A 17,506-nucleotide genomic window follows, 5' to 3' on the forward strand; every position below is an offset into this window, starting at 1 on the left:
CATGTTATATGAAGGCCACAGTCTCTGCGCTCAGTGCTGAGAACAGATTCAGGACACGGCAATCTGCCATCTTTGTGCTTTCCCGTTAACCCTCTGAGATAAGGACACTGAAGGCTGTAATGATGCCGGCATATAAAGGGGCTTCTAGGGCCCTGTGCACACAGTAATGTCCTGAGATTTTGGAGTGGAAACTGAGCAGAAACTCCAAGTTTTTGTGAAGGATTTGTAGATTTTTATGTTCCAAAAACTCAGTGTACACAGAGCGTTACCGCTATATACGATTATATATAAGATTAGAAAAATATGTTTTATTATACTCACCCGGGGGTCCGGTCCGATGGGTGTCGCAGGTCCGGCACCTCCCATCTTCTTGCAACACCGCCCTCTTGCTTTTTCATCGCTCCCAGCACCGCGCCCAGCCGGACCCAGAACTGCAACACCCACTGGACCTAACCCCCGGGTGAGTATAATAAAACGTATTTTTCTAATCTTTTAGGTCAGATCGGGTGCTTATCTACAGTATTATAGAATGCTGTAGATATGCCCTGGAAGACAGTGGCCGAATCTTATATCGGCCAAAACTATTGACAAGTTCCTTTAAATAAAAATAAAAAATTGTAATCTTGCTATTTTCATACTGGCCACTGGGGTTACTTTAGATTTAAGCTTCTTCTCCTTTCAGGAAGAGTTTCCAGCAGTTTCCTCATCAGAGGAAGATTACAGTGACTGATAACACCTCTATATACCGTAGATAACACAGAATCCACCATTCACAATACGTGATATCACAGCTCACCTCCTCCTCCTGTACAATGACTGATAACACCTCTATATACAGTAGATAATACAGGATCCACCATTCACAATAGGTGATGTCACAGCTCACCTCCTCCTCCTGTACAATGACTGATAACACCTCTATATACAGTAGATAATACAGGATCCACCATTCACAATAGGTGATGTCACAGCTCACCTCCTCCTCCTGTACAATGACTGACAACACCTCTACATACAGTAGATAACACAGGATCCGCCATTCACAATAGGTGATATCACAGCTCACCTCCTCCTCCTGTACAATGACTGATAACACCTCTATATACAGTAGATAATACAGGATCCACCATTCACAATAGGTGATGTCACAGCTCACCTCCTCCTCCTGTACAATGACTGATAACACCTCTATATACAGTAGATAATACAGGATCCACCATTCACAATAGGTGATGTCACAGCTCACCTCCTCCTCCTGTACAATGACTGACAACACCTCTACATACAGTAGATAACACAGGATCCGCCATTCACAATAGGTGATATCACAGCTCACCTCCTCCTCCTGTACAATGACTGACAACACCTCTATGATACAGTAGATAATACAGGATCCACCATTCACAATAGGTGATGTCACAGCTCACCTCCTCCTCCTGTACAATGACTGACAACACCTCTATATACAGTAGATAACACAGGATCCACCATCCACAATAGGTGATGTCACAACTCACCTCCTTCTCCTCCTGTACAATGACTGATAACACCTCTATATACAGTAGATAACACAGGATCCACCATCCACAATAGGTGATGTCACAACTCACCTCCTCCTCCTCCTCCTGTATAATGACTGATAACATCTCTATATACAGTAGATAACACAGGATCCACCATTCACAATAGGTGATGTCACAGCTTACCTCCTCCTCCTGTACAATGACTGATAACACCTCTATATACAGTAGATAACACAGGATCCACCATTCACAATAGGTGATGTCACAGCTCACCTCCTCCTGTACAATGACTGATAACACCTCTATATACAGTAGATAACACAGGATCCACCATTTACAGTAGGTGATGTCACAGCTTACCTCCTCCTCCTGTACAATGACTGATACCACCTCTATATACAGTAGATAACACAGGATCCTCGATTCACAATAGGTAATTTTTTAAATATTTTTCTTGCATTTGTTTTTGTGGTAAAAATATTTGTTGCAATTGGGTTTCATTAAAAACTTTGCAGCATTTCATTTGCTCCCATAGGCCAGCATGAAAAAAAAAAGGATCATCCTGGGAAAAGCCCCTTTAAGAGAGAGCTGCGATGATATCGGGCCTGTAGGGGTTGTGCGCGGCATAAGAATTTGCTCTTTGGTGCCCCCGCAGGTTATGCTATGGTATAACAATGCATACATTATTTTTGTTTTCCCTGCATACAGCTCTGCTCGGGAGACTCATTCCAGCAGTTTGTATATAATATTTTCTTAAGCCCCAAAAATATATGTATCCAAGTTCCTAAATTTGGAGAAGCCCTCCGCTCGGGATGGAGGATGAGAGTAGTAATCCATCCATTATACCGCTTATAATGTAACGCAGATAGTAAAAGTCTGAACCTCGCATGGCGCTGCAGCCGCTCTCCTCGTCTCTGGAGCGGAGGAAAGTTGGCAGAAACAGGGAATGTTGTGTCACCATCATGTGGACGACCATTAACGGCACCAAGGCCTCGGTGCAGGGGCCGCCGGGGCCGTACCACTGCTCCACCCCAGCACATAGAGCTTCCAGGAAAGCACAGTCCTGATAGCGAAACCTAATAGAAAGGAGGAAATTAAAGGAAATTTACAACTTTTAGAAAAGTGGACCCCAAACTAGTCCTGTAAAGCTAATATAACACAGACGGTAGAACTCCGCACATTTTTTTTTTTTATTATTATTTTTCCATCGATGGAGCAGAGTGACGTTTTTTTGTTATTTTTTTTATTTTATTTTTTAAGCATGACAAGCTGTAGTATTTAATAGTACAATTTATAGACTTGTTTTGATCGCTTATTCCTGCATTTTAGATGGAAGGTGCAGCAAACAAAAAAAAAAAAAAAAAATCAACAATTTTGGCATTTTTGATTTTTTTTCCCATTACGGCACTCACAATGTACTTTTTATTTTTTGTATTTTGGCGGTAGTAACAGGATTAAACATTTCCAATATGTCCTATGTGGACGTAATAAAATGGGCCTTACTTCAGTCCGCTCTTCACTAGGCTGTTCCATTCAGTCGGGACGTCATCATTGACTAGAGGCTGCGAGAAGTGATACAAGTCATATATAAATAAAAATTAGAGAGTCAATTTTGTGAACCATTATTGATGAGCAAACGTGCTGGGATAAGGTGTTATCTCAGCATGCTCAGGTGCTGACCGAGTGTCTTTGGCATGCTTGAAAAATATATTCGAGTCCCTGCGGCTGTTAGCTGCAACACATGCAGTGGCGGGGACCCAAACATTTTTTAGCCTGCCGAAGCCACTCGGTCAGCAACCGAGCATGCTGAGATAACACCTTTTCCCAGCACGACCGCTCACCACTAATAACCATGTCTGGGATGTTTTGCAATGATTTTTGAGAAATTGTTGCAAAACAAACAAACAACAACAAAAAAAAACACAACAAATCTCTGTAATAAAAGGAAGTGTAAATACACCCTAGAAGGTCATCCATTGACCTTCTAAATAGCAATACATCAATTCCACCAATAAAACATCCAAAAAAACAAACAGTCACATATAATCTATCCTAATTGATAATGATGATAAAAAATAAATACAGAAAAATAAAAAATTGGCACCGTGGTTCTTCCCGGCATCGTCCTACCATGAGATCCTTGAGACGAGAGAGCAGAGCCATCTCCTGTTCCGGCGCCGCTTCCTCCGGTGCTTTATTGGCGCCATATGTGGCAGTCAGACACTTCATACAGGCTGCCAGGAGAGACCTGTGCCAAGAACAACCCTTCACCCCGGCACAGTCTGCAGCCTGCGGTACACAGTCAGCTAGAGCCCATCTGTAAGACGATAATTAATTCAAAGAATTAGGATGGCGGAGAAGATCCAAGAACGACGATGAACACAAAGGCACGCTAATCTAAAATGCATCATCCTTAAAGGGGTAGTCTGGTTTAGAAAATATATGCACAAAACTATGTGCCCCCCACCCCTCACATCCCACCTACAGTAGCCCTGATCACCTCCATCCCACATCTGTAGTCAGCAGTATGGAGTCGCCCTCTGCAGATATAACAGCTTCTGCTCTTCTGGGAAGGGTTCCTACAGATGTTAGAGGAGTCCGTGGGGATTTTTGCCCCGTCAGCCAGAAGAGCATTTGTGAGGTCAGAGTCTGATGTTGGGGAGGGTCCGGGCTCATAATGTCCCATCCAGTTCATCTCTAAGGCTGTTATGATCTGGTGACCTTGGAGCCACATGAAACTTTCTCTGGAGTCGGTGGAACCTGTACTGACCGCAAATCCTGAACTAACACCGCAACTAGAAGTAGCCATGGGGTGTGCCTAACAAACCCTAGACACCTCGACACAGCCGGAGGACTAAATACCCCTATAGATGGAAATAGGAATGCTACCTTGCCTCAGAGCAGACCCCCAAAGGATAGGTAGCCCCCACAAATAATGACTGTGAGTATGAGAAGAATAGACACACGCAGATAGAAAACAGGATTTAGCAAAAGAGGCCACTCTAGCTAAATAGGAAAGGATAGGACAGATTACTAGGCGGTCAGTATTAAAACCCTTCCAAAAATATCCACAGCAGATAATACAAAAAGTTCCACAATCTAACTAAAGACATGGAATGTATATCTGCCACTCCAGAGAATCCAACAAGACTGAGAAAATACTGACAATCTAAGCTGGACAAGAAAACACAAAGAACAGCACTAAATTGTGAAGCACACGACATGTGTGCCACAGGGAAAAAAAAACCAGACACTTATCTTTGCTGATTTGGCAGAAAGGCAGGAGGAACCAGGCAGAGGTCCTACACCTCCCAACAATTGACAACTGGCAAGGACTAATGAATCCTGAACGCCTAAATACACCAGTCAGAACTGCAATCAGCAGATACACCTGACCAGGACTGCAACTCAGGGGCAACTGCATTACCACCTACAACCACCGGAGGGAGCCCAAAAGCAGAATTCACAACAGTACCCCCCCCTTGAGGAGGGGTCACCGAACCCTCACCAGAGCCCCCAGGCCGATCAGGACGAGCCAGATGAAAAGCATGAACCAAATCAGCAGCATGGACATCAGAAGCAAAAACCCAAGAATTATCCTCCTGGCCATAACCCTTCCATTTGACAAGGTACTGAAGCCTCCGCCTCGAAAAACGAGAATCCAAAATCTTCTCAACCACATACTCCAACTCCCCATCAACCAAAACAGGGGCCGGAGGATCAACAGAGGGAACAACGGGCACCACATATTTCCGCAATAAAGATCTATGGAAGACATTATGGATAGCAAAAGAGACCGGAAGCGCCAATCGAAAAGACACCGGATTAATAATCTCAGAAATCCTATAAAGACCAATAAACCGAGGCTGAAACTTAGGGGAAGAAACCTTCATAGGAACATGACGGGAAGACAACCAAACCAGATCCCCAACCCGAAGCCGGGAACCAACACACCGACGACGGTTAGCAAAACGTTGAGCCTCCTCCTGAGACAACACCAAATTGTCCACCACATGAGCCCAAATCTGCTGCAACCTGTCAACCACAGAATCCACACCAGGACAGTCAGAAGGCTCAACCTGCCCAGAAGAAAAACGAGGATGAAAATCAAAATTACAAAAAAAAGGCGAAACCAAAGTAGCCGAACTAGCCCGATTATTAAGGGCAAACACGGCCAATGGCAAAAAGGCCACCCAATCATCCTGATCGGCAGACACAAAGCATCTCAAATAAGTCTCCAAAGTCTGATTAGTTCGCTCGGTCTGGCCATTTGTCTGAGGATGAAATGCAGAAGAAAAAGACAAATCAATGCCCAGCCTAGCACAAAAGGCCCGCCAAAACCTAGAAACAAACTGGGAACCTCTGTCAGACACAATATTCTCCGGAATACCATGCAAACGAACCACATGCTGAAAAAACAACGGAACCAACTCTGAAGAGGAAGGCAATTTAGGCAAAGGCACCAAATGAACAATCTTAGAAAACCGGTCACAAACAACCCAGATAACCGACATCCTCTGGGAAACCGGAAGATCCGAAATAAAATCCATAGAAATATGCGTCCAGGGCCTCTCAGGGACCGGCAAAGGCAAAAGCAACCCACTAGCACGGGAACAACAAGGCTTGGCCCGCGCACAAGTCCCACAGGACTGCACAAAAGAACGCACATCACGTGACAACGAAGGCCACCAAAAGGACCTACCAACCAAATCTCTGGTACCAAAAATACCAGGATGACCAGCCAACACAGAACAGTGAACCTCAGAAATCACTCTACTAGTCCATCTGTCAGGAACAAACAATTTCCCCACAGGACAGTGGTCAGGTCTATCAGCCTGAAATTCCTGAAGAACCCGCCGTAAATCAGGGGAAATGGCAGAAAGGACCACCCCTTCTTTCAGAATGCCGACCGGTTCAAGGACCTCACGAGAATCAGGCAAAAAACTCCTAGAAAGGGCATCAGCCTTAATATTCTTAGAACCCGGAAGATACGAAACCACAAAATCAAAACGGGAAAAAAACAAGGACCATCGAGCCTGTCTAGGACTCAGCCGTTTGGCAGACTCGAGGTAAATCAAATTCTTATGATCGGTCAGGACCACAATATGGTGCTTAGCTCCCTCAAGCCAATGTCGCCACTCCTCAAACGCCCACTTCATAGCCAACAACTCCCGATTGCCGACATCATAATTGCGTTCAGCAGGCAAAAACTTGCGGGAGAAGAAGGCACACGGTTTCATCAAAGAACCAACAGAATCCCTCTGAGACAAAAAGGCCCCTGCCCCAATCTCAGAAGCATCAATCTCAACCTGAAACGGAAGAGAAACATCTGGTTGGCGCAACAACGGAGCAGAAGTAAATCGGCGTTTAAGCTCCTGAAAGGCAGAGACAGCCGCAGAGGACCAATTCGCCACATCAGCGCCTTTTTTCGTCAAATCAGTCAAGGGTTTAACCACGCTGGAAAAGTTAGCAATGAAACGGCGATAAAAATTTGCAAAACCCAAAAATTTCTGAAGGCTCTTCACGGATGTGGGTTGAATCCAATCATGAATGGCCTGAACCTTAACCGGATCCATCTCCATAGATGAGGGAGAAAAAATAAAGCCCAAAAAAGAAACCTTCTGCACCCCAAAGAGACACTTAGACCCCTTCACAAACAAAGCATTGTCACGAAGGATCTGAAATACCATCCTGACCTGTTCCACATGAGACTTCCAATCATCGGAAAAAATCAAAATATCGTCCAAATATACAATCAAAAATTTATCAATATAAGTCCGGAAGATATCATGCATGAAGGATTGAAAAACAGATGGAGCGTTAGTGAGCCCGAATGGCATCACAAGGTATTCAAAATGGCCTTCGGGCGTATTAAACGCAGTTTTCCATTCATCACCCTGTTTAATACGAACAAGATTATATGCCCCCCGAAGGTCAATCTTCGTAAACCAACGAGCCCCCTTAATCCTAGCAAACAAATCGGAAAGCAAAGGTAAAGGGTATTGAAACTTGACCGTGATCTTATTCAAGAGGCGATAATCAATACAAGGTCTCAAGGAGCCATCCTTCTTAGCAACAAAAAAAAAACCTGCTCCCAACGGTGAAGAAGATGGCCGAATATGTCCTTTCTCCAAAGACTCCTTAACTTAACTCCGCATGGCGGTATGTTCAGGCACAGACAGGTTGAAAAGTCGGCCCTTAGGAAACTTACAGCCTGGAATCAAGTGAATCGCACAATCACAGTCCCTATGCGGTGGAAGGGAACTGGAATTGTGCTCATCAAATACATCCCGAAAATCAGACAAAAACTCTGGAATTTCAGAAGAGGAAGAAGAGGAGATTGACATCAAAGAAACATCATTATGAACCCCCTGACAACCCCAACTAGTCACAGACATAGATTTCCAATCCAATACAGGATTGTGTACCTGCAACCACTGGAAACCCAGCACGATAACATCATGCAAATTATGCAACACCAGAAATCGACAATCTTCCTGATGGGCTGGCGCCATGTGCATGGTCACCTGTGTCCAAAACTGGGGCTTATTTTTAGCCAAAGGTGTAGCATCAATGCCCCTTAAAGGAATAGGGTTCTGCAAAGGCTGCAAGGGAAAACCACAGCGCCTGGCAAACTCAAAATCCATTAAGTTCACGGCGGCGCCTGAATCCACAAACGCCATGACAGACAATGATGACAATGAGCAGATCAAGGACACCGATAACAGAAATTTAGGTTGTACAGTACTGATAGTAAATGAACTAGCGATCCTTTTTGTCCGCTTAGGGCAGACTGAAATGACATGAGAAGCGTCGCCACAATGACTTTGCTCTAAGGACGACGCCACAGCGCGCACAGTTTGACGCTCCCGCAAGTGCCGATCAATCTGAATGGCCAGAGACATAGAATCACTCAGATCGGAAGGCGTGGGAAACCCCACCATAACATCTTTAACGGATTCAGAAAGACCCTTTCTGAAAATTGCCGCCAAAGCATCATCATTCCATTTAGTCAACACAGACCATTTTTTAAATTTCTGACAAAACAATTCTGCTGCCTCTTGACCCTGAGACAGGACCAACAAGGTTTTCTCCGCTTGATCCACAGAATTCGGTTCATCATATAATAATCCTAAAGCCTGAAAAAAGGAATCTACATTAAGCAAAGCAGGATTCCCAGATTCCAGGGAAAATGCCCAATCCTGTGGATCACCACGCAGAAGGGAGATTACAATTTTAACCTGCTGAATGGAATCACCGGAGGATCGTGGTCTCAGAGCAAAAAACAGTTTACAATTATTTTTAAAACCCCAAAATTTGGACCTATCACCAGAAAACAAATCAGGAGTAGGAATCTTCAGCTCCAAAGCAGGAGTCTGAACAATATAATCAGAAATACTCTGTACCCTAGCAGCAAGCTGGTCTACACGAGAAGCTAATTCCTGAACATCCATGCTGGCTCAAGACTCCTCAGCCACCCATAGATAAAGAGGGAAAAAAAGACAAAACAGACTGCAGAAAAAAAAATGGCTCAACACCTTTCTTCCCTTCTTCTGAGATGCATTTAACTCATTATGGGCCAGTTGTACTGTTATGATCTGGTGACCTTGGAGCCGCATGAAACTTTCTCTGGAGTCGGTGGAACCTGTACTGACCGCAAATCCTGAACTAACACCGCAACTAGAAGTAGCCGTGGGGTGTGCCTAACACTCCCTAGACACCTCGACACAGCCGGAGGACTAAATACCCTTATAGATGGAAATAGGAATGCTACCTTGCCTCAGAGCAGACCCCCAAAGGATAGGCAGCCCCCCACGAATAATGACTGTGAGTAGGAGAAGAATAGACACACGCAGGTAGAAAACAGGATTTAGCAAAAGAGGCCACTCTAGCTAAATAGGAAAGGATAGGACAGATTACTAGGCGGTCAGTATTAAAACCCTTCCAAAAATATCCACAGCAGATAATACAAAAAGTTCCACAATCTAACTAAAGACATGGAATGTATATCTGCCACTCCAGAGAATCCAACAAGACTGAGAAAATACTGACACAATCTAAGCTGGACAAGAAAACACAAAGAATAGCACTGAATTGTGAAGCACACAGCATGTGTGCCACAGGAAAAAAAAAAACCAGACACTTATCTTTGCTGATTTGGCAGAAAGGCAGGAGGAACCAGGCAGAGGTCCAAACCTCCCAACAACAATTGACAACTGGCAAGGACTAATGAATCCTGCACACCTAAATACACCAGTCAGAACTGCAATCAGCAGATACACCTGACCAGGACTGCAACTCAGGGGCAACTGCATTACCACCTACAACCACCGGAGGGAGCCCAAAAGCAGAATTCACAACATAAGGCGTTGTGTATGGGGCTGAGGTCCGGGCTCTGTGCGGCCACCGGTCATGTTCTTCCCACCAAACTCCTCCAACCATATCTGTATGGAGCTTGTGCACGAGTCACAGTCATGGGGAACAGAAGAGGGCCTTCCCGAAACTGCTCCCAAACAGCTGGAACAATTGTCAACAATGTCTTGTGTTTCCCTTCACTGGAACTAAAAGGCCGACCCTGATAACAAACCCATAGCATTCTCCTCCTCCACCAAACTGTACAGCAGACACTATGCAGTCAGGCGAGAAACATTCTCCTTCACCAAACCCAGACTGGTGCCTCAGACACCAGATAGAGAAGTGTGGTTAGCTACTGCACCAAACACGTCTCCTCCAGAGTCCACTGGTGGTGGCTATACACCACTCTATCCGACGATCAGCATTGTGCTTAGTGATGTAAGGCTGCAGAAGCTCCCGGCAGGGGGGGCAGTGTTTGTACTGATGTTAATACCAGAGGAGGTCTGGATTCTGCAACTATGGAGTCAGCAGACGTCTCCGCTGCGTGGCTGAGCTGCTGCGGTTCCTTCCATCATTCAATAATGTCACTTACAGGTGATGGGGAAGATTCAGGAGAGAAACAATGTCATGCACGGACTTGTTACCCCAGTGGCTCTTATTACAAGACCCCGATGGCATCAGTGAGCTCTGCACCACCAGCCGGTCTGTCACATGGTAGTAATGGCAGACGGCATGGTGGGGGTCAGAGGTGATACAACAGGGGCCGGTGGTTATACACCAGGGCAGTTGGGTTGGATATTATAGACTGGGGGCCGGAGGTTATACACCAGGGCAGTTGGGTTGGATATTATAGACTGGGGGCCAGCGGTTATACACCAGGGCAGTTGGGTTAGATATTATAGACTGGGGGCCGGCGGTTATACACCAGGGCAGCTGGGTTGGATATTATAGACTGGGGGCCAGCGGTTATACACCAGGGCAGTTGGGTTGGATATTATAGACTGGGGGCCGGTGGTTACACACCAGGGCAGTTGGGTTGGATATTATAGACTGGGGGCTGGCGGTTATACACCAGGGAGGTCGGGTAGGATATTATAGACTGGGGGCCGGAGGTTATACACCAGGGCAGTTGGATTGGATATTATAGACTGAGGGCCGGAGGTTATACATCAGGGCAGTTGGGTTGGATATTATAGACTGGGGGCCGGAGCTTATACACCAGGGCAGTTGGGTTGGATATTATAGACTGGGGGCCGGAGATTATACACCAGGGCAGTTGGGTTGGATATTACAGACTGGGGGCCGGAGGTTATACACCAGGGCAGTTGGGTTGGATATTATAGACTGGGGGCCAGAGGTTATACACCAGGGCAGTTGGGTTAGATATTACAGACTGGGGGCCGGCGGTTATACACCAGGGCAGTTGGGTCGGATATTATAGACTGGGGGCCGGCGGTTATACACCAGGGCAGTTGGGTTGGATATTGCAGACTGGGGGCAGGAGCTTATACACCGGGGCAGTTGGGTTGGATATTACAGACTGGGGGCAGGAGCTTATACACCAGGGCAGTTGGGTTGGATATTACAGACTGGGGGCCAGCGGTTATACACCGGGGGGCAGCGGGACTGAAGGACAAACCTGAATTGATGATTAAGAAGAGTGTCCGATATTTTTCTCCACATAGAGCACATTTCCTAATCTCCAGCCCTCTCTAGCTCACACTGGGTCAATCTCCATGTCTCGCTCTCTCATTAAAGATTATTTAACACAAATAACATTTATTTGCATGAAAACTCATGTACTGAAGTGCAACAATCAGCAGCCAACAGGGCTGCCAGCAGGGTAAGAACAGACGGCGCCCACAGCTGCCACCTTAGCACTGTACTGGCAACAGGCTGACTAATAAGTGGAAACTGGAGCGTTTCTCCGAATCTGTGAGACTTGTTACAGGACATGGTGTATGGGCATTGTGGACCTGATACATTGAGCAGCTCGACACCTAATGAACATTTACAAGTACATTTAACCCATTTGCACAAAGCAGAAAAAAACAGTATGGCTGCTTGCTTTTGTCAGCTTTTTGGGTTTTCCAGCTTTCTAAGGCTACGTTCACATTTGCGTTGTGCGCCGCAGCGTCGGCGCCGCAGCGCACAACGCAAACAAAAACGCAGCAAAACGCATGCACAACGCTGCGTTTTGCGCCGCATGCGTCGTTTTTTTCATTGAATTTGGACGCAGCAAAAATGCAACTTGCTGCGTCCTCTGCGCCCCGACGCGGGCGCCGCAGCGACGCATGCGGCGCAAAACGCAAGTGCGCCGCATGTCCATGCGCCCCCATGTTAAATATAGGGGCGCATGACGCATGCGGCGCCGCTGCGGCGGCCGACGCTGCGGCGCTGGCCGCAAATGTGAACGTAGCCTTAGGGTGCTCAGACCCACAACATTCAAGTTGGAGTTAAGAGGGGCAGGAGGCAGCAGAGACATGAATTCACTGTATGGATCCGTAACATGTAGCCATCATATGTAGTCACTTTCTGACCTCTGTGACCACCACCGAACCGGAGAACGAAGGGGCCGCAGTGCAGATTTAGTACTGGGAATTTAGGACGGTTAGAAAAAGCCGCACACTACCCCGCTACTTCCGGGAGCCCCTCATAGAATGTCCAGCCACCACTGCTTTCAGGATGGGTGGTCACCTAAACGTTCGAGAAGAGATGACTTTTAATGAAGAGAATGAACATTTACGTCCGTCACACCAGACACTTACTTCTCATAAGAAGAAGGCTGAGCCAAGACCCCGGGAAGCTCGTCAATCAGTTTCTCCAGCTCATTCTTTTCAGCCACGGTGACCAATTTTGAGAGCACAGCCATGTGTTCTGCCGTCCGCTCAGAGGTTTCGGTCATTAGCGCCTCCTGCACCAGCCTGTCCCAGAAAGCTTTCTTCAGCACCAGGAGGACAGCGGACGACACTGAAAATGAAAGGCAAAATATTTAACATCTATATTTCATTTAAAGGCAAAAGCCTAAACCAAGTACAGTTGAAACCAGAAGTTTCCATCCACTACATAAAAGAACACATCTGCAGGTTTTTCTCAATATCTGACATGAAATCAGGATAAACCTTTCCCGTTTTAGGTCAATTAGAATAACCATAATTATTAATATTTGCCAAATGCCAGAATAATGAGAGAGTGTGAGAGAATGTTTAAGGCATTTTTATTACTTACTCCAAAAGTCAAAAGTTTATATACACTAAGATTACTACGCCTTGAAACAATTCTGGACTGCCCATATGATGAATTATGGATGTGGATGTATTTTAATGCACACCTGAAACACACTGCTTCTTTCTGCAGCATCATGGGAAAGTCTCAAGAAATCAGCCAAGATATCAGGAAGAGTGTGTGGTGATGGGGTGGGGGGGGCGGGATTGTGTGTGGTGATGGGGTGGGGGGGCGGGATTGTGTGTGGTGATGGGGTGGGGGGGCGGGATTGTGTGTGGTGATGGGGTGGGGGGGCGGGATTGTGTGTGGTGATGGGGTGGGGGGGCGGGATTGTGTGTGGTGATGGGGTGGGGGGGGCGGGATTGTGTGTGGTGATGGGGTGGGGGGGCGGGATTGTGTGTGGTGATGGGGTGGGGGGGGCGGGATTGTGTGTGGTGATGGGGTGGGGGGGCGGGATTGTGTGTGGTGATGGGGTGGGGGGGCGGGATTGTGTGTGGTGATGGGGTGGGGGGGCGGGTTTGTGTGTGGTGATGGGGTGGGGGGGCGGGTTTGTGTGTGGTGATGGGGTGGGGGGGCGGGTTTGTGTGTGGTGATGGGGTGGGGGGGCGGGATTGTGTGTGGTGATGGGGTGGGGGGGCGGGATTGTGTGTGGTGATGGGGCGGGATTGTGTGTGGTGATGGGGTGGGGGGGCGGGATTGTGTGTGGTGATGGGGTGGGGGGGCGGGAATTGTGTGTGGTGATGGGGTGGGGGGGCGGGATTGTGTGTGGTGATGGGGTGGGGGGGCGGGATTGTGTGTGGTGATGGGGTGGGGGGGCGGGATTGTGTGTGGTGATGGGGTGGGGGGGCGGGTTTGTGTGTGGTGATGGGGTGGGGGGGCGGGTTTGTGTGTGGTGATGGGGTGGGGGGGCGGGATTGTGTGTGGTAATGGGGTGGGGGGGCGGGTTTGTGTGTGGTAATGGGGTGGGGGGGCGGGTTTGTGTGTGGTGATGGGGTGGGGGGGCGGGATTGTGTGTGGTGATGGGGCGTGATTGTGTGTGGTGATGGGGTGGGGGGCGTGATTGTGTGTGGTGATGGGGTGGGGGGGCGTGATTGTGTGTGGTGATGGGGCGTGATTGTGTGTGGTGATGGGGTGGGGGGGCGTGATTGTGTGTGGTGATGGGGTGGGGGGGCGTGATTGTGTGTGGTGATGGGGTGGGGGGCACGATTGTGTGTGGTGATGGGGTGGGGGGCACGATTGTGTGTGGTGATGGGGTGGAGGGCGGGATTGTGTGTGGTGATGGGGTGGGGGGGCGTGATTGTGTGTGGTGATGGGGTGGGGGGCACGATTGTGTGTGGTGATGGGGTGGGGGGCACGATTGTGTGTGGTGATGGGGTGGGGGGCGGGATTGTGTGTGGTGATGGGGTGGGGGGCGGGATTTGATTCAAGATTCAAGATTCAAAGAAGCTTTATTGACAGGACCAAATACAGATCAGTTTTGCCAAAGCAAAAGCAAAGTGTATAAAGGCAATAGGGATAGGGAATGTGGGGATGTTGGGTGGGAGCTGTAGGGAAGGTGGATAGATTATGTGTGGTAATGTGGTGGGGGGCGGGATTGTGTGTGGTAATGTGGTGGGGGGCGGGATTGTGTGTGGTAATGTGGTGGGGGGCGGGATTATGTGTGGTAATGTGGTGGGGGGGCGGGATAATGTGTGGTAATGTGGTGGGGGGGCGGGATAATGTGTGGTAATGTGGTGGGGGCGGGATTGTGTGTGGTAATGTGGGAGGGCGGGATTGTGTGTAATAATGGGGTGGGGGCGGGATTATGTGTGGTGATGTGTGGGGGCGGGGCTACTGTGCAGGGGGGCGGGATTAGAGAGTAATCACGATGAGATAGATATATATATATATATATATATATATATATATATATATATATATTTATTAAGGTAATCCTAATTGACCTAAAACGGGAAAGGTTTATTCCGATTTCATGTCAGATAATGAGAAAAACATGTATATGTGTCTTATTATATAGTAGATGTAAACTTCTGGTTTCAACAATACCTACAGGACATTAACATGGCTAGGCCATCAATACCCAAGTCCTGGACAAGCCCTTTAAGGCGACTGCTTGTAAAAAGAGCAAAGTGCATCTCAAGAACTGAGGGATTTTGAATTCTACTGTGCATTGCCTAGGTTACCAGCCACCCCTGCAGTCTATCAGAGGTGGCTGGTATCCTAGGCAAGGAGCATAGTCTTTGGACGTTCTGTGCTATGCAGCTTGCAATCGCTGCTCTCAAGTCGGCTGGATCTGGTCGGATTCAGAGTCACTGCGCTCCTCCGATGCAGCAGTGGCAACGCTGCCTCTACTTCACATATCAGAGAGCACACAGTTCAGTTTGGGCTAGCCTCTATGAAGTATATAGTCCTTATAACTAGGGATATATATTTTTTTTCTTTTTACAATATTTTTTTTTAGGTTTGTCAATTTTATTACTTTAAAAAATTAGCCAACGGTGTTCCTCAAAGAAAAGAAAAAGGCATATGCACCTACCGGACCTCCGCCGCTGTTCAATACAGCTGTCAGTGTCACCCATCGGTCTACTGGCTTCCTCTTTCAATGGTGGAAGAGCAGTTAACCACTGAATCCAATGAGCAGCCATTGATTGGCTGCAGTGGTCTGGTTTGTCCACGGTGTAAACGAGATCTTGGATTGAACATGACCGTTGCAGTCAATCAATGGTCACCATTTTACTGCAGTGGTCACATGACGACCAGAAGCAGTACAAAGACTCGATAATTGGTATTTTCATTTTGCCGGTCAGACAGCCGGGCACAGCTGTGATCGGAGGTATAAAGTTTACCTCCATAGATATTACCCCCCACTCCCAGCAATATCCATGGCCCCTTACCAGGCTGAGAATACCAGCCCCCAGCTGTCTGGTTTAGCAAGACTGGTTGTTAAAAAATACATTGTGCGGACCCCTCTATTCTTGATAACCAGCCTTGCAGAAGCTGACAGCCGAGGGTTGCACCCCCAGCTGTGAGTTTTGCCTGTATAGTTATCAAAAATAAGGGGAACCCAAGCCGTTTTTTTTTAATTTTTTATTATTATTTACAGTGCAGGAGCTGCTAATGAATACTCCAATCAAAAGCTCCTGCACTCACTATTATTAGTGGCAGCAGGTGACAGCTGATGGGAGCGGTAGTCCCATCAGCTGAGATCATTGACCGGAGGTGAACATTATACCTCCGATCACAGCAGTGCGCTTACGCTGTCTTCTGACAGCATGGGAACCGCAGCTCTCTGACCGGCAGTGAGGATTTCACCGCCGATCAGAAGTGGTGTTTGCCGTGCCGTCATGCACATGACAGCACGACAAACACCCGGTGTTCGGGCAGCCGAAACCGAACAGTAACACGGATTCCTGGTGAAGTCCATGTTCGGTGTCTGCGTCACATCAGTTAATTGTTCGGGTTCACCCATCTCTAGCGGGATAACCATAAATGGAAAGCAGCACAAAAAATATGGCTTCCTTGAACTGGCAAAAGTCCTTGCCTTAAGATTTACCTTTAGTGAGCTTTGTAAACTGGAAACGACCCATGGTCTTCAAGTAGACATTGATGAATGTCAAACAAGTCGCCATCTTCTTTCTCAAAACCTTCTCTCTTCCAGGATGGAGACACCAGAGCTCAAACTGCAGCCTGTGTGTTTTGTTGTGCTCCACCAAGAGACCAGCAATGGCCAGAGAAGATGTGTTCATCTTACTAAGACAGTGCGTAAGCGTGCCAACCTCGACCACGTGTGACAAGGCGGGTTCTCTCTGCAGAACATCACTGAGGACCATCTCTAGGTCAGACCCAGCCGACGTTGACAACAAATGGCTGACTCCTCTTGTATGCTCCACCAAGAACGTCAGATCCTCCTGACATTGTTTCCTTCGGTGGCTATCATTGAGAAGTTGTACCAGAATTGTGCCATAGATGGTCAATGTCTGATCGGAGGAGTCATCATCGAACCCAAGAAGAAATTCTTCAGGAAGTTTCAAGAGGACCAGAGTCATTTCATTCACCTGAAGAGTGTCCATGTAAGGATGCAAATCCTGCAAAGCTGCCAGGGCAGGAGGCATCTTAGATGGAGACTTTTGGGGGCTTTCGAGTACTTTAAGGACACTAACAGAGATGTCATAAAAATATTTTGCTACCAGATGCAGATTGTTGGTCTGCTGTAGCAGAGGGGCGCTGGATTTCAGTAAGTGGATTAAACCCTGGTTAAGGTGAGAGGATAGCAGCTTAGCAGAGACGGGGTTCAGGTTGTGCATCGGTGCAGACTGGTGGTCCGAGGCCAAGAACCAACTTTCCAAGACAGGATGTTTGAAAATTACAGAAAGCATGGCGTCCAAGACCTGAAAAAAAATAAT

General features: G+C 47.3%; 1 protein-coding gene across 1 annotated transcript in view; it reads right to left on the minus strand.

Moving 5' to 3' along the window:
• URB1 (URB1 ribosome biogenesis factor) overlaps window positions 1-17,506 on the minus strand; it is an 83,739-nt gene that overhangs the window by 22,241 nt on the left and 43,992 nt on the right. The window contains exons 22-26 of the mRNA XM_077293972.1: window positions 16,657-17,491; window positions 12,647-12,848; window positions 3,654-3,840; window positions 3,027-3,085; window positions 2,406-2,599 (exon numbers count right to left, since the gene is read on the minus strand). Of these exons, the coding sequence (XP_077150087.1) occupies window positions 2,406-2,599; window positions 3,027-3,085; window positions 3,654-3,840; window positions 12,647-12,848; window positions 16,657-17,491 (1,477 nt within the window). The remainder of the gene's footprint in view (window positions 1-2,405; window positions 2,600-3,026; window positions 3,086-3,653; window positions 3,841-12,646; window positions 12,849-16,656; window positions 17,492-17,506) is intronic.

The sequence above is a fragment of the Ranitomeya variabilis genome, chromosome 3 (assembly GCF_051348905.1).
Source record: "Ranitomeya variabilis isolate aRanVar5 chromosome 3, aRanVar5.hap1, whole genome shotgun sequence".
NCBI classification, from domain to species: Eukaryota; Metazoa; Chordata; class Amphibia; order Anura; family Dendrobatidae; genus Ranitomeya; species Ranitomeya variabilis.